Source organism: Melozone crissalis, unplaced genomic scaffold (assembly GCF_028551555.1).
Source record: "Melozone crissalis strain CALT ecotype California unplaced genomic scaffold, PUWL_Pcris_2 ptg000017l_1, whole genome shotgun sequence".
NCBI classification, from domain to species: domain Eukaryota; kingdom Metazoa; phylum Chordata; class Aves; order Passeriformes; family Passerellidae; genus Melozone; species Melozone crissalis.
In genome coordinates, this window is record NW_026535795.1 from 15,450,946 (window position 1) to 15,472,810 (window position 21,865).

At 49.0% G+C, this 21,865-nt stretch overlaps 1 protein-coding gene across 1 annotated transcript in view; it reads right to left on the bottom strand.

Moving 5' to 3' along the window:
- LOC128935879 (rho GTPase-activating protein 39-like) overlaps nt 1–21,865 on the bottom strand; it is a 55,827-nt gene that overhangs the window by 12,754 nt on the left and 21,208 nt on the right. The window contains exons 2-5 of the mRNA XM_054274475.1: nt 16,503–16,901; nt 5,909–7,211; nt 2,976–3,522; nt 1,636–1,725 (exon numbers count right to left, since the gene is read on the bottom strand). Coding sequence (XP_054130450.1) covers nt 1,636–1,725; nt 2,976–3,522; nt 5,909–7,211; nt 16,503–16,901 — 2,339 coding nt within the window. The remainder of the gene's footprint in view (nt 1–1,635; nt 1,726–2,975; nt 3,523–5,908; nt 7,212–16,502; nt 16,902–21,865) is intronic.

Below are 21,865 nucleotides of genomic sequence, written 5' to 3' on the forward strand. Positions count from 1 at the left end.
GATGTGGCACCTCAGGACATGATTTGGTGGAGGCCTTAAGAGTGCTGTGGGAACAGCTGGACTCAATTACTTCAGAGGATTTTTCCAACCTTAATGATTCCATGATTCTATAAAAGGTAACAGTGTGTGTGACCTGTCACCAGAGCCCCAGCTGAGGCCACACAGGTACACAGGCACAGCTGACTTTCAAGTGCTTCCTTCTGGAAACTCTATAAAGTTATCCTAGCATGCCTTTTTCACAACATTTTTATATATATATATATATATATATATATATATATATAAATATATATATATATATAAATATATATATAAAAATATGTATCAGAGGCAACATAGAAAATCCTGAGTTGGAAGGGACCTACAAAGAGTCTAACTGTTGGTTTTTGTTTGTATTTTGTTTTAAATTTTAAATGTAATGTTTGTTTTTAGGTAAAAACTACATCTGTTTTCTTAAGCACATCTCCAGCACACACAATTTAGACATGTTATTGCACAGAACAGCCCACTCAGCCCACATCACGCCCTGCTGAACAGAACAATCTCCATGGAGTTGTCTCATAAAGATGTCTTAGTCCCTCAGAGCACATGCAAAATGAATTTTCAAAGGCTCAGAATGGTCTGAACTCTCCTGGGCCTGAACAGGAAAGAAAAAACACATATTCCTACCAGAAATATAATTCTTCGATGTAATTGCAGGTCTCTGCTCTGAATCCCACCCGAGACAGAGAAACAATGAACACTGTTAGTGCAGCAGCTTCAACCCAGGGCTGTCCTCAGCCCTACCCCTTGACTTGCAGCTGCCTCATGAAACAGGGTGACACAGCAGTGACACAGGGAAGCCACCATAGGCAGCAGCTGTCTGCTGGGAGTGCTCAGGAATGCAGGAAGCTGGACTCCAGCTCTCACAGATTAAAAACACGGAAGTCACTTGATATAAACTGTTGCCTGAGAGGAATTCACAGGGCTAACTGAAGTTTCCTGAAAGCAATATAAAAAATATTGAATGGACTTTGCCTAGTAAGGCTTTAGTCAGATAAAGTGTTATCCTGCAGCCAGCAATTAAACTAAGTCTGGAGGAATGCGCAAGCTCTTGTTCATTCCGCACAGATGCCAGGGCAAGCCCTGGGCTGCAGAGCCCAGAAAGTGTGGGCAAGGGAAGCCAGTTCTGAAGAGAAAAAGACAGTGTCCTTCACCAGTGTCCAGAAAGAGCCTCAGGTTAGGCAGTGATTTACAAAATCCATTAAGACAACTGAGACAGGTTCTTTTCAACACATTGGCTCATTTGGCTTCTGGCTTCTAGCACCAGAATATGCTCCAGGAAATGTGGCATGCACAGATCAGAGGAATTACAGCACCAAATCTGCATCCAACTTAAAATCCCTCACACAACTTGCACAATTGTGATGGAAAGGGCCCCCACCTGTCCCAAATGCAGCCCAGCTGCCACTCGCACTGCTGATCCATGCTCTGATCTAATCTTGAACACCAGCCTGCCACCAGATAAATTTTCCCAAACCCAAGTCTCTGTATTTAAAGAAATGGTTTGATTTTCAGCAGAGCTCAGCATTGCTGCCTGCCTAAAGTCAGTGCAGACCTCTCTCTCAGCTTCCTGCTTCCTGCGCCTCTCCCTACCTTCATCCTCTGTGTTTTGTTTTCTCTTTTTCCTGGATTTTGTGATCTTCTTGTTTTTCAGATCCACAAGCTCCTTGATGTGCTGGGCAACTGAAAATTCAGAAGAGAGTCTCAATTAATAATGTGGTATATACTAAAATACCAAAATACAGAACTGCCCTGAGATATGGCAGCCAGCCTGACTCCAGCAATAAGAAGCTCTGTCAGGAGAAAGGTCCTGCACCACAGCCAGCTCCCAATGAACCTGAATGAGGGCTCAGAACATTCAGCTTCTCCAAATGGCCAAACAGTTGAAAAGTTTATACCTAATTAAACTTGCTAAATACCAGCAAAAGAACCATCTTCTCGGTATCTCAGAATACTCTTCCTGGTTGCCTGTATTCTAGGCAAAGCACAGCTGGAGGAAATGTTTTTGGACAGAAGTGACAATGGCTGAAAATCTTTATAAAACTTAAACTAGTGCTGCACAACAGGCAGTTCAGTGAAGAAATCCCACATTAAGGCTAAAATCATAAAAAAAGAAGGCAAATATTGCCAGTGTAGCACTTGCCCCTTGGTCTGACCTCTGCCGCCATGCTCATGAGCAGGGGCAGAACTCCAGTAGCCACCCTGGAGATCTGGGGGGGCTTCAAACACAGCAGGTCCCCAGAGATCAAGAGGAAAGTAAGTGTCTAGTTTCTGGCCTGAGATTGGACAAGATACAGTGCGTGTGGCTGAAATAGTGGAAATAAGCCAATAAATACCAGTTAATACTCTCCAAGCTGGTACTTTGCTTTTTTTCTATTCTTCACACCCCATCCCCCCACCCCCTCCAACTGGATGCTACAGCAATTTAAAATTGGGGTAATAATGGAATATAAGCTGGGCTGGTCCCCAAACTTCTGAAAGACACATAAATTTCATCTCTTCACACTAAAAGCCTGTGTTCTTCAGGATCCCCAAACAGGCAAGGTCTGTTCTCAGTGTCTGCAATGGCTCCCTTAAAAATTTAGATGCTAACAATCCTTTTATTTTGCCAGCTTCAAGGATCTTAAAAGTAAATTATGTCATCAGAGAACCCAGAAAAGCTCTGCCTTTGGAGGGATAACATCCGCTCATTTCAGTGCTGACAGGTGAGGTAAGCACAGTCTGGGATTTGCAATTTTTTGCCAGACACGAGCTGGTGGCAGCTTCATCCCACCGATGAAAGGTGAACTCAGACAGTACACTGTGCTCTCACTAACAGAGCCCACAGCACTAGCTGGGGACTACCTGTACTTTTAAAACCCAGACAACCTTGGCTATGTGGCACAACTCACAAAGATGCTGCTGCATACAGAGGAGGTGCATGAGGCACTTACTCTTTTCATCACTGTCAAGGTGGCGGTAAATGTAACCTTCCAGGTAAGACTGAAATTTGGGTGATGGGGAAAAAAAGGCCAGACTGATGGCCATCAGTTCCCAGCCCCACGCCAGGCTTCGGTAGCACATGTTATCTGTTGTCTGCCGGATCAGCTGTATGTAGAGCTCATCCCGCAAGCCTTGCATGCTCCAGCACTTGGTGACTGTGACCAACGCCACGTGATTGCGGTCCATGCGAGTCTGACGATCTCCCATGTAGCTCTGCACCAGTTTGAACATTTCACATGCCTCTTTTTTGATGGTCCGGTTGCTAGTGATGAGCATTGGCTTTTTAATGGAGCCACCATTCCAGGACAGCATGTTGGAGATGGAGATCCTTCGTCGAAAGATGCCTTGTGTGTGCATGTTCAGGTTTTTGGAAGCCCAATCTGCCATGCTGCTCTGAGAGATGGGCTTCCGTAGGGTGCTGTAAGGGAAATGGCATTCCACACAGCCACCACGCTGGCTGCTGCCCTCCTGCTTGGGCTCCAGCTCTATGGTCTCAGGCTGCAAAGAAGAACAGACATGTTAAAAGCAGCTTAGGTGACTCCTTACCTGTAGGTGACTCCTTACCTGGCTAGGAAAATTATCCACAGTGAGACATGAAGCTGCCAGCAACTGCACAGTGGTGAATCTGTACAAACATGACTTGGTACATCTAGAATTGGTGGATAACACCTGTAGCTCTGAAAGAGCCTGGCTGGCACAGCCACACACTAATGCTGTCCCTAAGGGAAGTGCTGGGACACGGAGCAACAGGGCTGAGCATCCCAGCAGTTGCTGAGTTTACAGGGATAGACAGGAGTTGAGCCAATTTCCAGAGCAGCAGCACAGCTCTGTGGCACCAAGCACACATCAAGGAAACAAGTATCTCTGCACTCCTCAGTTTCAATGCAGCTCCAGAAGCCCAGGAAGAGGATGAGACAGTGGTCTACAGTTAACCCCAAAATACACATTAGTTCTTAGAAGTTTAGAGCAAGTCAGTGTTTTCTTCTTAGTATAGAGGAACTCCTGAATTCAGGACAGAGGCTTCTGCAGTCCAACCCTTTCCCATCTCACACCCCACATGTCTCTGCATGCGGATGATGGGATTAGCACACATCACATTCCACCCCTCACTGCCAGCCTGGGGCACAATAATCTCTCCTGGCTTTTTACTTTGTTCTTTTTATCCCTTGAGTTACTCCTCTACCTCCTCACCCTCTGAATTCACTCAACACACTGACTAAAAATCCCCACTTGCAGTTCTCTGCCATCTTAACATCCTCAGTCTCCTTCAAACCACCTTACCTGCCTGGAGTTGGTTTTCCATCTATCACCCTACCTGCTCCTTCAGCATGTTCCTTCTGAGGAGTCACCTCCTCATACTATCTTGAGGTTCAGGAAGCTCTGGGTTCTCTCTCTGTTCTCTCTGTGGCTTCTCTCTCACATCTCATTCACAGCCACCTCTGCTTAGCCTGTCCCAGAACTTCTGCCCACCCTCCTCCAATACTGAGTTTTCTTATCTCCCAATTTTCCTCTGTATCATATAAGCCCAGCACAAGACATCACTGCTCACTCAAGCCACTGGATGTTATTTTTAGGTGAGGCAGTGATTCTGCTGCCAGATTTTCTGCAACTTCCTCCCTTCTTTACTTGGACTCTTGAGTATTTTTGTGAATATTTTTTTTTGACTCTTTTTGCCTCTACCACAACATCCATCTCTTTTAAGGCATCCGTCTCAAGTCTAAAGAGGCTATGAAATGAAATTGCTGAACTATTAATAGTAACACGTAAGTCATGTAAACTTGATGTGTCTCTGTGCCTGAAAAGTGGGAAATGTGGGAACATGATATCAGTTTTCCAAAAGGTTTCAGATGAAAGCAAGGCACTTATTGATCCAAAATAGCAATAAAGAGAACACACACAGATAAATCTGATAGAGCGGAGAGCTGTCAGCCTGGCTTTCAAAGAAAAGGTAAATCTCACAGGTCTGCTGGAGCAATCTGGAATAGTCAAGGAGCTTTCCCAAGTTTCTTCATGAAAGACTTCGTACCAGCAAAGAGAAGAAAAACTAGAGAAAAGAAGCCACTTTTCAGCATGGAGGATGATTGTCAGCTCTGCCTTATCAAATTGATGTAGAGATCCTGCTTGTTCAAAATGGGAACACAGAGTGAGCAAAGACAAAAAAGGGAAAAAGCTTCAGGAGATATAAAACTATCTAAAAAGAACCTAAATCTGAACTAAAACCAGGAAGCAGGACATTCCTTTGAATCCAAGGGCTCAGGGGAGGAAAAAAGAAAAAAGGTGGCAAAATAATCCTGCAGAAGTGCTGTGTTAGAGAGAAAACTACTCCCCTTGTGCAGGCACACTAATGGGGCTTTAAAATAGCTATTTCCAACAAGATGCTAGAGCCACTGACACCGATCTTCTAAATACTGCTATTCCATGTTCAGGAATTGGGAAGGAGAATAGCATTATGAGGAACCATTTGAAAAAGGACAGAGAGAAAAAGAGGAATTGCTGTCATGTGGCTATGCAAATCTTGATGCCATACCCACCAACTCAGATCATTCCAGTGAAGAAAGTACATATAAGGGAAGACATGAGTGACAGTAACATGATCAGGCAAGCACATTTACCCAAGTAGCAGAGCAGAACTACCCACAGTGCTGAGGCCTTGTTGGACATGAGCCCCATCCCACAATTCTCCTTCCTCTCAAGCCACTGGCCTCAAACAGGGTTTCCACGAGCAAAGATGTGAAGCTTTATGACCTGTTTGCTACTCTGCAGGAACAGATGTGTCTTGCCTGCAGCATACCCCTGGAATTAAATCCCCCAGAAGCAGGCTCTCTATGATGAGTCTAGCAATTAAAAAAAAAAAAAATTTAACATGGCACAGATGGGGAGGTACCTGGGAGGAATGGCGTGTAGCACCTGATGAAGTCACGCTTGTCTGGCTGGTGACATTATTTTCTAAAGAATCTATTTTCTCAAAAGTTCTCTTCTGCCTCATTGTGTCCTGTGGAGTAGCCACACTGCTGGGAAAGAATTCCCTAATCTCCAGGTCCTGTCTGTACAGAGACCTATTGCTGGCTGCGACATCATCCCTGGAGCTCTGGGTGATGGATTTTTTCAAGCGGTCAGACTGAAACCTGACCTTGCTGCTCTCTGCTGGAACACCATTCTCCAGGCCCTCAGCATCCAGGCTGCCTTTGCTTCCCCTGCAAGCTGCTGACCTACCCACCACAGCACGCATCTCAGCAATCACTTTATCATTCAGAGCTGTGAGCTCACTGCTGCTGCCCACAGAGCCAGGTCTTGCTTGACCTGCTCCTTGCCTCCTTCCTTTCCTTTTTCTCAAGCTTGGAGAAGGACCAGTTGAATAACCAGAATCCTGATGGCCAGTTGGGTACTCCTGAGTCTGCAGGCTGTTTTGCCGACTGTGGTGGAGTTCCATGTTCTTGAGAACATTGGCTTCCAAGATCCTCCAAGACTCCTTGAAGCTGTCCTTTGAAGCAAGCTGACCAGGCAGTTTAGTGGAGGTATCTGTTGTTGCAACAGAAGAGTGGGAGAGTTTGGCAGATTGGTCAACATTGACCATATGTTTTATGTATTCTCTGCCAGCTGGGCTGTACTCAGTGGAAGAGGGATTTCTTGCATGCTTCTTTGCAGCTTGCTGTTGTTGAATACTGGGATGCTGCAAAAATTTGGTTGGTTGCAGCTGCTTTTTTAAGCTATTGCTTGGTGACCTTGGTGGAGACATCCCACTCACACAAATGCTTTCAGTGTCCATATCTACTGGTGGCTCGTCATAAATTGGCAACTCTAAAGATGGCTCATCATATATAGGTGCAGGAGAGGCATATGTGGGGGATGCAGGCTGGGGGGTTCCTGTCCGGCTTCTTGGAGGTGTTTGAGAAGTAGGACCATTCATCATCACCAGGCAAAACCCACCACTCTCGGTCTTTTTGATCTGCATAGACTGCTTTGTTTCTCCAGTAGGCATTTGCTTTGTGGCTCCAGGGCTCTGGGATGTGGATTGAGGCTGAGCATATACAGCTGGTTTGGGAAGAGATTTTGGGCTGTTGGGCTTTGGAGTACCCTGCAGCTGAAGAGAACTGTTTGAAAAGTTCTGCATCTGCCTCAAACTGTTCACTTTGACCAACAAGGCTGCTTTCGTGCCTGGCAGAGGTTGCCAGTGGGTAGGAGTCTCCCTAAAAGAAGAAAGATACAAATACACACAATTATTTAAGAATTATATTTACTGAAGTACCTTCTATGTCTACCCAAATACCAAACTGTTAGTCTCAAAGTGCCTGAATAGTCCCCTGAAGTACCTGCCTTCAGATTATCCAACTATGACAGTCCTTCCAGACCATGCTATTTTTTATATAAGTTTCCAGATATGCGTTTATTTGTAGAAAAACCTATGAGGTCTATGGGAGGCACATGGGGGTGGCCATTCTCCACTCACAGCCTACATTCCCACACAACCTGCCACGTCTCCACCCAACCTTGTCCAGATGCACTAGGATCTGGTACCCTTGACCACACCAACCGGCCCTGCTCAGCTCCCATGGCTGTGAAACCCTCCTCTGCTGGGAGTATCACCTCTGATCTGTGGCGGCACTCGGGATCCACCACAACCCAACATGCCCACTGCAACACCCCAGTTTCCAGGATATATTCTACAGTGTAGCAACAACCACCTGCTGTCAGGCTGTGACCACAGCCAGTCTGTGTTTGTGAGCTCTGAGGAAAAGGGAATAGAAAGGATATTAAACCAGCTGGGTTTCCAGGTTTTCCAAGGCATCACAGTCCCCAGGAAGGTCCACTTGAATTTGACCCTACCTCCATTTGAATTGTGCCCTACCTCCATATATCTGCTACCAGCCATCACTGGGTAAAACCTGAGGGTGTACTGCATGTGTTCCATCTGAGACAGGAGATGCTCCCCTAACACCTTCATAGCTATTCTGCTGTTTGTACCTTGACCTTGCTCCCCACTCCACATTGCTGACCTGTCCTCTATGGCCTCTGTGCTGGCAGACACACCCACTTCTGCTGCATGTCCGGAGGTGCCTCCCACCATGTCTGGCTCTCTTGTGCTTTCCCTACCAAATCCCAAGGTATGTGGACACTAGCCCTCTTGCTCCACTCCTGCTCTCCAGAGCCCTTTCACCTGGCCAGGTGCCAGCCACCTCCTTCAGCACAGCTTCCTTGGGGTATTCTGCCTGTCCTTCCCCCATGGTTATCCTGCCAGTGCATTTGCGCACCCCCTGCTCTCCCTACACCTGCCCCCCATCACTGTGGGTGTCCTATTTCACCTGGTGCACTCTGGTCACCTTCCCTACATCCTCTGTCCAACAGCTAATGTCTCACATCTGTTCCCAATCACTGCCTTCCTAAAGGGGTGGTGTGCTCCTTCCCTATCCACTGCTTACCATATTTTTGGCAAAACATGCTCTCTGTTGGCAATGTGTCGTGAATCCCATCTTGACACAATGGCATCATGAGTGGCACAGACGAGGCTGGCACTGCCCTGTCATGGGCACAGTGCCTGACCCCTGGCCAGGGTTCAAAGGCCTCATGACACTGATCACACTTGCTGCACCTCCGTCTTTGCAGGGCTGGCTCCTTTCCCGCAACAGAGTCCGTGCAGCTCTCTTGTGCAACTACCCAGGTGTGGCCAGAGAAGGCTGAGCAAAGGTCAACCCTCTCTGGTGCTTGTGGCCAGCAAAGGTCCTCTGCTTTGAACCCTGGGGCCCCCTCTTGCTCTGGGGCCTCTTATATACCTCCCACAGAGGCACCAAGGATTTTATTTTAAGGGAGCTCCTGACACTACTTCAAGATGGTGATGCAACTGCCATGAGGAAAGCCTGTCTCCCAGCCTCCACCTTCATTCTCTTCACAGCACTGCAGCCCAATGCTGACCTAAGCCCTATGCCAAGAGCAGCTTGGGGAACACTGACAAATTTGACATTTTCTCTCCATCTGCCCAAGCCACCATCCAGCATAGCCCCTGCTCTCCCATTCCTGTTTAGCCCTCAGTGGCTTGTCCTCCACATGCTTCTTCCTGGGGCATGATGCCTCATGCAGGGGTTGAGCGCCAGCGGTGCCAAGTGAGGACGCACACATGGAACCACCAGCGGTAACAGCAGCATGAGAGTGGCATTCAGGAGGACACCCAGCTCCACCAAGTATTCCTCCTGGGGACACGGCCTGCTCCTTGCATCAAGGCATCTCCCCTTGGCACACTCAAGCTCCAGTCTCAATCCCAAGCCTTGCTGAAGACCAGACTCTTTCTCAAAGAGTGTGTGGACTAATAGGAAGAACCAGAACAGCAACACCTTCTAGGCTTTTAAATGAGTATTTCTGACACCTCCATGGCTGGATCAGTGAGAGACACTTTGCCAGTCTCTCATTTCATGGCACAGAAGAGAGACTGGCAAAGGACAGAACAATCCACAGGCCCCTGACTCAGCAGGCAGGCCACAAGTGTGTGACTGGGACATATTTTAGCTCAACCCTACAGCAACCATCATTGCATCTGGACCAGCATTATCCAGTTGTTGGGTTGCAGAAGGATAGCCCAAAGCTGCAGATGTGTCCCACTGCCTTACAAGACCTCCAGTTATGGCAGGCCTGGAAAATAACCCTGTGCTCTGTGGAAAGGTGCTGGACGCCCACATACCACAAGCCACCTCCTGAAGTTTTTCCTCTCCCTGACATGCAGCACTGCAGGCCCAGCTAGCTGCGCACAGCTGAACCATCCACTCAGCCAAGGCTTGGCAGACCCACCTCAGCCAGATACAGCATGGCCAGACTTGTGCGCCCCGTCCAGGCTCATCACACACTGCTACTGTCTGGCACCAGAAAATCACATCACCAGGAACTGAGCCTGAAGCTCTGCCACCTCCTTGCTCAGCTCTGAGACACAGGAAGGAGCCCCTCCCTGTCCATACAGCAGGCACTGGCACCACCTCCTGCCCCATCGGTTCCAACTCACACCCACAGAGCAGCACTGGGAACATCCCTGTTGGTCACTGCTCAGGTGTGGGCCTGGGCATCTGCAGAACATCACCAACCTGCCCATCAGAGATGGGTTCCTGCTCCAGCATGGCATTATAACTTTTAGGGCCCTGTGGGACCTCAACTGGCAAAAACCTCTGCCCCTCCATCTGTGATAAAGAGCACAGCCCAGATTTCAGTCCTCAGATGAGTGATGAGGGATTTGATCTGAAAAAAAAAAGAGGATATTGTGCTCATAGCCTCCTGCAGAGGCAAGCTACCTACCTGCGAGCCCCAGCAAGCTGGAGGGCAAAAGGCACTCCAAAGCACAACAGCTCCTCACTGCCCAGAGTCCCTTCATCAGGGACATCCCTCACCTTGGGCCTGCCCAGGACTGAAGATGCGCTGGGCCTTTAGCACAGACTTGGCCACATGGGTGGGACATGATGGAGAGCAGCAGGAGCTCTGCACTGGTACAGGACTCTCTCTGCACCTCCCCTGAGCCCAGATGGCAGGACAGTAAGACAAATTAGACAGCCACAGCAAGGTAATGAAGAAGTGGCTCTGCCACCCTGCAGCAGGATTTTGGCACTTGTAGTCCATGTCCCAACATGCAGCCCATGCTCCCTTCCTTCAGGCCTAGGTCAAGGCGCACACTGGGAGCCAGCCTGCTCCAGACCGCTGCACCTCCCTGGAGCTAGCAGAGCCACCCACTGACACTGCTTCTTTTTGAGGAAAAGCAGAAACATGTGGGATTGCCACAGCTAGGCTACCATGGACACTGGTAAGAGGCAAAGCACCTAGATGCCCTGCAGAGGTCAGGGGAAACTGGGAAGCTGTGCTACTCCCATGTCATCAAATGCCACCATGCTCCCCCACCCAGGAATGTGATGGTGAAGGGAAACTTCTAAATGTGTACAGTACCCCACCTCGCCCATCAGTCTCATCATGGACACATCATGCCATTTGCAGCCTCCCTGGCTGCCTGAGATGAGAGCAAAGAAGCACCACCACAGAAAAGACAAAGCTGTCTTGAAAAGGCCATTTCCACAGCCATGAATGATTTCTTGGGGCCATATCTGGATAGAGCTTCCTTCAACCTCATCCCCAGGCTGCTGGGAAGACCAAGCAGAAGAGAACAGGGACTTCCTGACTTCCCAGCATGAAGCTTCAGTCTTGTCCCTGTGAAAGCCATGACAAAAAGCAAAGCCAGTGGTGGAGAAGTGTCCCAATGCAGCCTCTCAGCCGAGCTCTTCAGCCAATAGCAGCAGAGACTCTGATGAATACCCTGGGACTGTTCCTGTGAGGAATGCTTTCAAGTAGCTCCAATATAAAGGCCTCAACTTGGCACTGATTTTCCCAGCCTGCACCTAGCTCCAACAGCATATCTAGCAGCTCTTCCCAGGCTCCAGATCTTCAATGTTTGTTTTCCTCCTTCCCAGAAGCCTGGAGAAAAGGCCTTGCACCTTAGCTCTGCTCTTTCTACTAGTTGTTTTCCTGGTGCTGTGACAAAGGTGAGTGAACAGGGATGTTTGTATTCCAGCAGCACTGCTGCTCTGCCCCTAATTCCCACACTGGAGGCAGGGATACAACCCGCCCAAACCAAAAACTCTGCAGAGTTGTGCAAAGAACATTGTGTTTGTATATCCTACCCCAAGGCCAACTGCACAAGCAGGAAACAAGCCTGTATTAGGGATTCTGATGGTCTTTCTTGCTTATGAAAACTTCACAGTTGCATTACTTATGCTGTGCCTTGAGATCCATGAGCCCATGATGAAACAAATCAGAGCTGGAAGAGGCAGAGGTCCTCTTACAGCCACCTAATCACACATTCCCTCTCACTGCTCTTCCAGCACATATTCCTGGCACTGTAACACCAAGCCCTTGCTCCTTCCCAGTCAAGGATGCTGAGCTGTGGGAACGGTGGGTGAGGAAGGGATAGGCAGCACAATCTACTGCCCATGGAGAAAGGAACCTCACCTTCCTCTTCTGGGGGACAGAATGTTCCTAGAGAAGGTGGCTTTCTTACAGACGATTTTAAGATAGCCTGTTATTGCAAAGAGAACCTCAGAAACAGCACTCTGAAACTCCAGTTTCAGAGTGCTGACCTTATGAGAAACAGGGGAAGAGGAGTAAAGGGGCTGGTACTGCACGGATAGCAGGGCTGGGAACAGCAGAGCCTGCTCACAGTCCTCACCTGCAGTGTGCTGAAATGCTGCAGACCAGCACACAGCCTCCCAGAAAGACTGCCTTCTTCAGGCCTTGGCACTCCACCAAGCCCTTTTTCACCCATTACCCTGGAGTTCCGGCAAAGCTCAGCGTGGCTGCAGTGGCTCAGAGTACACTTCCAAAACGCTGCATTCAACCCCAGGCTGGACTGTGAGACCAAGGGAGTATGTCCATCCTTTGCAGAGCTTTCCAGTGTGTGAAAGGATAATTTGGCCATCATTTCCCCTGAAGAGAGTCCAGTTTGCTTCCTAACGGGATTGTAAGAGCTCAGGATGAGTCTGGAGCTGTGAGGCAAGTGCTGTTTGCTGTTCTTGTCCAGCAAGGGAGAAACAGAGCCAGCACTGGGCTGGGCAGCCTCAGAGAGCACAGAAAGGCATGAGTGGCAGAAAGACAATATGGGAGCAAGAGCATGGGCAGAGGAGCTTCCCCAGAAGGCTCCAGAGATGGTCCATGGCACCAGTGCCTTACCCTGCTGCAAGAAGCTGCCATTTCCCTAGGAGGTCTACCCTCCTGTACTACCTGGGGAGGCCAAAGGCTGATGTCTAGAGAAGGCTGCTCCAAGCCACTGCAAGAGCTGGAAGAGCAGCAGCAAGCTGTGGGGCACTGAGGGAGGGGTGGCATGGGAATAGAGACAGAGGGAACAGGTTTGGAGAGCTTCTTTCTTTTTCTCGAGGCTGCTGAGGGTTTCACAGCACTGAGATGTGGCAGGGGGCACAACAAATTCAGCGGTGCTGATATAAGGCACAAGAGAGGAAAGGTGGTAAAAACCAGTTTACTAAAAGAAAAAGCCTTGACCACAAAGTATAACTAAAACCAGAATGAAATCCCTTCCCCCAGATCTTTCTTGGGTGGGCTTGCAGGAGACTTCTCTTGGGGACTACACTGGTCTCTGCTGGTCTCTCCATCTATCACAGAATGACAAACATGAAGGAAAGAAAACCACTATTTTTGCACTGACATTAAAAGACAAAAGTGGAACTAAGTAACTATAAAGATGTCAAATACTACCAACAGCACTCAGTGTGTTCATCCTCTGTTTACGCAGCTGCATTTCTCCTGAGCAGAGGAGGACATGCTTCAGGTTGTCTTTGAAGAACAACACAGACAACAGAGCTGAAAACTTTAGTGTGCTCATGCTGTTAGTATACCAGACATCCCAGCAATGGCATTAGATCCCACCTGAGAACATTTGCTTCTGGCTCAGCTCTTTGCTCCCCATTTTACAAGCTAGCAAAAGGCAAGAAATCTCTCCTTGGGTGTGAGGTTCAACTAGGGAAATCAAACTCTGCATTATAACCAGTTACACAACCCTTGCTCACACAGAAGAGAAAACACGATAGATGTGCAAGGAAACAATGCCCAATCTTCTGCTTCCAAGAAAGCACATTTCGGAGACGTCAGCTTACTGGTATGAGCCTTGTAATCTGAAAGAGCCTTGCATATCCAAGTAGCCTGTTACCTCCCATGCAAGCTGCCACTCATGCTTTTCTCAGCACTTGCCCTTTAATTCATTGCAGGCTCAAGGTGCCCCAAGATTGCTACATAAACCTCATCTAGGGATGGAACAATGGAGAACGCCTTCCACCTCCCCTCCTTGCAGGAGAATCAACAGTGATGGTGGGTGATGCTGCCCTGGGAGATAAGGAAAGGTACAGCAAACTCCTGCCCACATTGCATCACCCCCCTTTCTTCTATAGGAGGGGACCCTGTAGAAGGGTCTTTTCTACTGAGAGGACTGAAGAACTGAGGGATGGGTCAAAACTGGCGTCACTTTTCCCTTGAGGCACAGCAACTTCCAGTACAAAGGCAGAGGAGGCCATGTTCCCTCCCGAGAGACTGAGTCAGCGTCCTGTTTGCAGACAAGCCCAGAGCTTAGCGCTGCTGTTACTCTATACCATGCACATCATGGTATAGAATAACATTTTCCCTCCTGAACCACACCACAGTTTCAGCAGGGAAAGCCAGGCACCCCATCTGAAGCGTGGTATTTTCCCTCTCTCTCCAGAGGAGGGACTGTCAGCATCAACCCCTGCAGGACCCAGTCCCTTTGCTCCCCTCCTGCCAGTTCCCCTCCTGCTTTCTCGGTACACAACTATGGAACAGGGCGTTGAAAGGGACAGCGGTGAAAATGCAAACTGATAGCAGCTCTGAACCAACAGCACTGGCGAGGAGGAGGCTGCTGGAAGGCAACAGTCCAGCAATGGGAGTGACCCCAATCCCGCTGAGCCCATCAAGCCAAGCGGAAAGGAGCCCTGCCAAACCCAGCCAAACTGAGCCTAAAGGAGTGCGTTTGAGCAGTATGACAAAAAAGCAGCAGTGACCTGCAGGGCTGACCTCTAGTGAGGTGGGGTGCTTGAAATGGTGGCACAGTTACCTGTGCAGACAGCTGCAGGACCCTACTCAGACGATCCAGCTTTCAGGGGATATGTTACTGGTTTTTGTGGATTCTGGTTGGGAGAAGCAAACATTAGTCACAGAAGTTCTCCCACATCTTGCCTTTGTTCCCAGCGGCCACACAGGCAGCACATGAATGGCCACCACATTGCCTTTGTCCAGGAAAACCATGCAGATGCAGCTTACAAGGAGCATCTGCCATCTTGGTTTTGTTCCAAATAGTGAAAAACTTTTTGTGGGCATAACACCTCCTCTTTTTGTATACTATTGCTATTAACATTGCTGTTGTTATTGTGTGTGTCTTATTCCACTGCTTTATGCTTTCAGTAAATTGTTAATTCAACCCGTAATCTCTGCTTTTGTCTCTCTCTTACTGGAAACAGTGAGGGGAAGAGGAGTGGTTTATTTGGAGCTTAATTCCAGCTGGTGTTAAAACTGGCACAGTCATGAATACTTTGGACTCTGTGAAGCTCACAGTATCTTGTGAGCTTCACAGGGCCCTATCAGGGCTCTTACACTCATTTATCTGGAAACATGTAATGTAGTTTTGATGGTGCCCATCCTGGCTGCCCTGGAGTGGCAGACTGTAAATGGACAAAGAAGGAAAGTCGCCTGTCTCATGTCAAATCCCATGTGCCAGTAGCTCAACTGTGTGACTCCCTCCCAAGTCACTGGGTTTGACCTGAGAGAACTGGGAACTACTTAGGTACAGCTTGAGACATTTACTGGATTTCTCCTGGCAGGGCAGGGACCATTCTCTGGATGGACATGCAGCTCAGGGGTGCTGCTTCTGGGGCAGGAAGCACAGGGAGCATCATAATCACCAGTAAAGTATTGGGTTCCTTCTGGTGCACTTTATGTGCATCACCAGTGTCTTGCAGCCATTAAGATCTGCACTGAATACAGGGAGCAGCAGACATGTGATAAGCAACCTCACTTCAGGGTGCATATACTTTCCCGAACTGCCATCCTCTGTGGCTTTCATTAACTCGGCATTTTTTTTTCTATCCTTGCCTGCACCAGGCACGCAGAGAGGCAGCCTTGATCCAAAAACCAAGGTGCTACCACCTGCTGCACTGCCCAGAACCGGAACAAGGCATCCCAGCATATATGGCAGGACAATCAGGCTTACCCAAGAGCTGCTCTAGCTCTCAGGTCAGTTCTCAGTATGACCCAACTTTGCTTGCTGCACAGCCTCCCCAGCTGTCAGTAGCACATCCTCCAGGGCAGGATGATGCCCAGACAGAGTAGAAGGGAGGCAGAGCAGCCCCACACAGTATCCCAGGCAGAGGGGCCAACCCAACAGAGACTGGGGAAGGGATACTTTTGTGCAACTGAAGCTGAAATAATAGTTTCAATACAATAAAAAAGTCCCCAATTGCTGTCAGACTAGTTTTAGTGTAAAAACAAAAATCTCTTAGTCAAACATAAAAATAGCATCTTGTTATTGGTCTTTTATTTCAGGTTTGATGAGACCACACAACTGTGCCCAGGAGAGCTTTTGAGAGCGAGTTTTTGAGAGCGTTTTCATCACTACATGACACTCCTGCCTGTCCCCTCTCCGTCTATTATAGCACCCAGAGCAAAGATTACCTTTTGACATGTATTTTTATGGTGACTCACACAAAGATGGCCTGGCCCAAGCTGGGGACATTCAGGTAGTGGTGGCAGCAGACAGCTGTGCCCCAAGAAGAGGAGGACACATGGTAGTGACTGGGAGTCTGGCGGTACTTTGCCCCACTGTTGCACCTTCCTGGGGCAGTACAGCACCCTCCTGGGAACCACAGTTCCCAACCTGCCTAACAGGGCTGGCCTGGCAGCTAAATTCACCCCACAGATACAAACAGAGAAGGCTGAAGCTCTCCCCATACCTGGCAGGATCTTTCCTCTTCTCTGCCACACTGTTCCTCTTGCCCTTCTCCATCTCCTGCAAGACGGCCATTTGGATGGGGGTGCTTCTGCCACCGCTGCCAGTGCTGCCTCGGTGCTCCAGGCCACAGCAGTCAGGCTGGGAGCTGCCCTTCATGGCCTGGAGCTGTGCCAAGGGCACAATGTCACAGCCCTGGGGCCGATGCCACACTGTCTGCCGCGTGATGGCATTGTAGTAGTAGAAGCGGTTGTTGTTCTGGTCAAAGAGCTCCCACCACTGCTTCTGGTCTGACTGGCGCACCTTCAGGTTGGGAGGGGGCTCCCAGCTGCACTCCCCGGTGGTCAAGTTCACGTACATCCGCTCCTGGGAGCGGGGCTCAATGATCTCCACCCAGTCCGAGCTGCAGGGACACAAGAGCCATATTAGTCTGGACCAGAGGCCCAAAGCAAACAGGTTGTCTGAAGAGTCCTACAAACCTGCTGCCACTGGGCCAGGCAGCCTGCTTGCAGATCAAAGCATTGCTTGGGGCTATTCAGCAATCTAACGATCTTAGGAGAGGCCAGGACAAGGATTTGAGATGGGGCTGCTACAAAAGAGCAGTCCTTTGGCACAGGGAAGGGGAGGTCAGTCCCATCAGCCTGGCCCACTCACCTCCCACTCACTAGCCCAGGACTAGCCCACAGGGCTGGCGAGCACAGTCTGTTGATGCTGGGATGACTCACATCAAGGGCTGGCCCAGTCACAGGAGTGCCAGTGCCTGGGAGATGCAGGGTGCAAGATGCAGGAGGGGAGGGGACTTGACTTTCAGGAGCAGGGTGTATCTGCAGAACAGGATCTGCTCCTTTTGAGAGCTGCACATTCCACCTGGGGAGACCAAAGCCCTGGCTCCCAACAATGTGGGCAACCTGCTCCATGCAAGTGCCTGCCTGCAGGCTCCACATGCTGTGGGGCTGGAAGGGACCTCTGGGTCCCATGGACCCAGCTCGAAGCCCACACTTATATGTCCAAAAGATATATGTGGGGAATGACTGGTGGATGAGACCATCTCCATTGCAAGCTCTTCCCCCTATCCCTTGGCTGATGGGACAGAGCCTTCAGCAGGGTGTAAGGTGACCCAAAGGACAGGCCCTGCTGCTGATGCATAAACCTTTGCAGCCCTAAAGAACCCCTTGAGCCCCAGGGTCCTTTATCAGCACCCATACCGGCCCAGACAGTGAGAGCAAAGCAGGTAGTGCTGAACCACTGCTTTTCAGGCAGATCAGCACAGTGGTTTTCATGCAGAGGTGTTGGGCTGCACAGCCGTCATACATGTCATATCAACCATACCACTGACACACCAACCCTAAAGAGCTGGCCTGAAGAGTTCAGCAAAGCCAATGCCTCCCCAATGCAGTAGCCCAAACCATTTTGGATAGCTCAGGTAAATGGAGGAAGGGAGCGCAAACCCAGCAAGGTTTCCCTCAGCAAAGGAGAGATGTTACCTAAAGTGATCATGAACCAGGTTGTATGCTCAGCATGCTGAAAAACAACATGAGCCTGTCCTGCTCCTACACCCCAAAGCCTGGCCTCCATCCCAATGCTGGTGGAAGCTGCAGGAAGGAGGGCCTTAACTGAAGCTACTTTTGCCATTAATAAAAGCCATATGAAAAGGACAGGTCCAAGGCCCCTCTTGAAACCTGTTTCTGCCAGGGGTTCACTCTGACACAACCACCAGCTGCTCTTCAGCAAGGGTATGACAGCAGAAGTGGGAGATGGGAGATCCCACTGCATCCCTCTCACACCCTCAGCTGCCAGCCTGCACCCTCAGAAGGGTCAGGAGTGATGGTGGCAGCACTGCAGTGCCTGAAATGGCAGCCCAGGCTCCTGTGCCCAGCCCTGGCTTTCTGAGGAAGGTCAGCATATCTCCTATCACCAGGCAAGTCGGGGTGAGGGTTTAGTTGCCCACTGCACCTCCCTGCTAGGAAAACTGTGGGTTTGACTGACAACAATCAATGCTGAGCAGTCTGGCATGCACTCATAAAAAGCAGGCCAGTCCTCAAAACTGAGGAAAAGCAAAGAGTACATTCCTGAAGCAGGGCCAGCGCCAGGCTGCCACACAAGCCTCAAACATAATATCAAGAATTCTGGAAAGATGCGATAAACCCAAGATTGCAGTTAAGGCTGTAACTTAAACACACAAAAACCAAAATTAATTCATATTCCACTTTACAAGGTTAAAGAAGTTTCCTGGGGATGGTTTAAATAATTCTTTTCTCTGTCCTTTCAGCTCCAAGTGCTGAGGGATGCAGCAAACACAGAGTGGGTGCCCACGCTCACGAGCACTGCAGCGCCTGCTCGCACCAGCAGGATCACGGCAATGGTTTCGCCTCATCACAGCTCCTGTAACTCAGTGTCCCCAAAACAAGACTTGCCTGCAGGCCCCATCTGCAGTGCGAGACCACAGCCCTCCACTACCCCAGCACAGGACAACCAGCCTGCTGGCATGGCAATGGCTCCAGGGAACTACTGCAGTCACCGGAGCCTGCAAGGCAGAGGGATTTCCACAAAACCCCCACTCGCTTCCAAAAGCAGTCCACATTCCCAAGGTGCATCCTCCTGTACTGTCAGAAAGTCCAGGAGCTTTCTGTGTGTCCTGAGTAATACTTTCCAGAGCGAATAGCTGGGAAAGAGGACACAGCTCCAGCTGCTCACTCCAGCAGGCAAAGGCCCCCAGCTGTGATGGCTTGTGCCTCCAGCATGCTGATGTTTTGGAGGAGTGGCAAGGCCATTGCAGGGGTCAGCCCCCAAGCAGCAGCGTGCTGTGAACAGGATGGTGCACTAGGCATGGAAAAAGCAGAAGAAAGTGTAGGGCTTTTTGTGAATAATCACATCTCATGTAGGCAGACAGATTTAGTCCCATCTGAAGGCTTTGCCTCACAGATGGGCAGCTGTTTTTTTAATGAAGTGTTGTAATAGACAGTACAGCTAAGAGACAAGCTGCTGTGCTCTGTCCTGCAGCCTCAAGGACACAGGGGATGGACATGTACCAACTTTGCTCCTTCAAAACCAGCTCAAGTTCCTCCTGGCTGCCACTCCTGCTTGGCAAAGCCTTGGAAAAAAAATAATAGCAGTAATTTTAAAGAAACGGTGTTTCATCCTGAGAGGGCATCTGCAAGCATCTCCTGACCAGATCTTTCTCACAAAGACTGTAAATGCTTAATAGGAGGTCTAGGAAGGAATAATTTTTTTTTTAACTATAGAGAATTGACCAGGACCAGAAACGGAAAGGACCAGGTGTGGTGGTGTTCACAGGGGTCTCAGGAAGAGGGGAGAGATGAGGATCTGAGTCCATGTTTCACAAGGCTTGATTTATTATTTTATTATATATATATAAAATATTAAAACTATACTAAAAGAGTAGAAGAAAGGATTTCATCAGAAGGCTAGCAAGCAAAGGAAGAAGAATGGAATTATAAAAACTCCTGACTCTCAGAGAGTCTGAGCCAGCTGACTGTGATTAGCTGTTAATTAGAAACAACTAACATAGACCAATCAAAGATGCACCTGTTGCATTCCACAGCAGCAGATAATTGTTTACATTTTGTTCTTAAAGCCTCTCAGCTTCTCAAGATAAAAATCCTAAAAAAAAGGATTTTTCATAAAACATGTCTGTGACAACCAGGTACAGGTGAAGAGTCAGTTGCAGGAAGAGCTGAGGAACCCCAAGAAGTCAAACAGCCACTCCCTCAGAGAAGAGCTGGTTTTCCTGCCACCATCACCCAAGTGACAACACAGCCCAGGCAGTCAAGCACAGTCTGGGACACCACAAGTTCTTCCCAAGGCTGTAAAAAGGTAAGAATAGTAGAGATGTTTTCTTAGCTGGAGCTGTCAGCTCAAGATCAGCTTAATGTGATCTGCAGCCCCACATGTGGAAGCTGCTCAGCACCAGCTTGAGAAGGCAAACATTAACCAAGGGGAAGAGAGCACCAAGGATAGCCAAGAGAATCAACTGACTCAGGGAGCTTCACACCAGGCTGCCAACAAACCCTTCTGCATGGCTACAAGGACACCTCTTATGACTTGGTCTTCCTCCCATTCCACTTCCATGCTCTGTAATTTTTGGATTTCTGTGCTTCAAGCCAAGATCCCACCTCCTCCCCCCACTTCCCTTCTTTGGGATGAGCCCTGCAGAGAGTTGGGGCAATACTAAGTCCTTCCTGGCCAAACATGGCTCCATACCAAGCAGGATTTTTTCAAGACTAATGTCCTCAATGGAGGCCTGCAGCATACTCAAAGCCAGTCCCAAGACAAAGATGCCAGTTGCTGCCATCAGCAGAGACCATCTAGCTGAGGATGTGCCTATGCCAAAATTAACTGCCTTGTTAACAGGTCCTCCTTGAGGAGGAGGAATGCATTTTGGCCATCACACACAGAGTGAAGTATAATTCCCAGAGACTGGCCAGGGTGTGAAACCAGCCAAAGGCAGGGAAGTGCGTGCAGGGCAACCTGCTGTAGCAATCAACTGGGGTGATGGGGATGGGCATCTGAAATTATCAGCCCCACAGAGACGAGTTCAAATCCTCTTTCATTTGCTGTTAATGGCACACAGGACAAACAACCCATGAAAAGGAGTAGATCCAGTCATACAGAGAATGATGCCATGTTCACCATCTTGAGTCCTCTAAAAGGAGGCCCCTGAAGCAGACCATGGCAAGCCAGTTCAGGAATGGGGAGAGGGTACCAGCCCAGAGGCTCCACTGCTGCTGACCTTGCTGCTCCTCTGTGGGTCTAGGCTCCTGGCTGACTGAAAAACAGCACAGGCTGTGTTCAAGAACTCAAATATCACCACAGAATTTTTTTTTAAAGACAATCGCGCTTGCCCCTTCACCTTCGGCACAACAGGCCTCAGAAAAGTTTACTTAGTACAGACGCTGAGAAACCAAGTGCAACCTCCAGGTGGCTCCGATTCACTCAGATTTGCATATCAAAGCCAGGACAAGCATGTAAAACTAATCTCTATCCTCGAGCTGCAGAGAGCCTCCAGAAGGTCTCCAGCATCAGCTCCTTATGGTAATCCTCCTTCAGCTGAATGAGACAATTCAGGCTTTATTCACACACACTCTATAACTTCTTTTGAATACCCATGCCTCCTTCTAACAAAAATTATAGCCTCTTGATTCATCCCAAATCCAGAACAGAACAGACAGCAAAGGGGTAGCTCAGTCCAAGGAAGAAGGTTGGGGCAACACCAAAATTACCAGCAAATTCTCTCAAGATCCTGTCTCAGAGAGAAAGAAGTAAGTAAAAAGGACTTTTGGGACACAAGTGAGATTTCTTGGGGGTCTCTGCAAAAGGAGAGAGGAGGGGCATAAGGAAGGACAGACA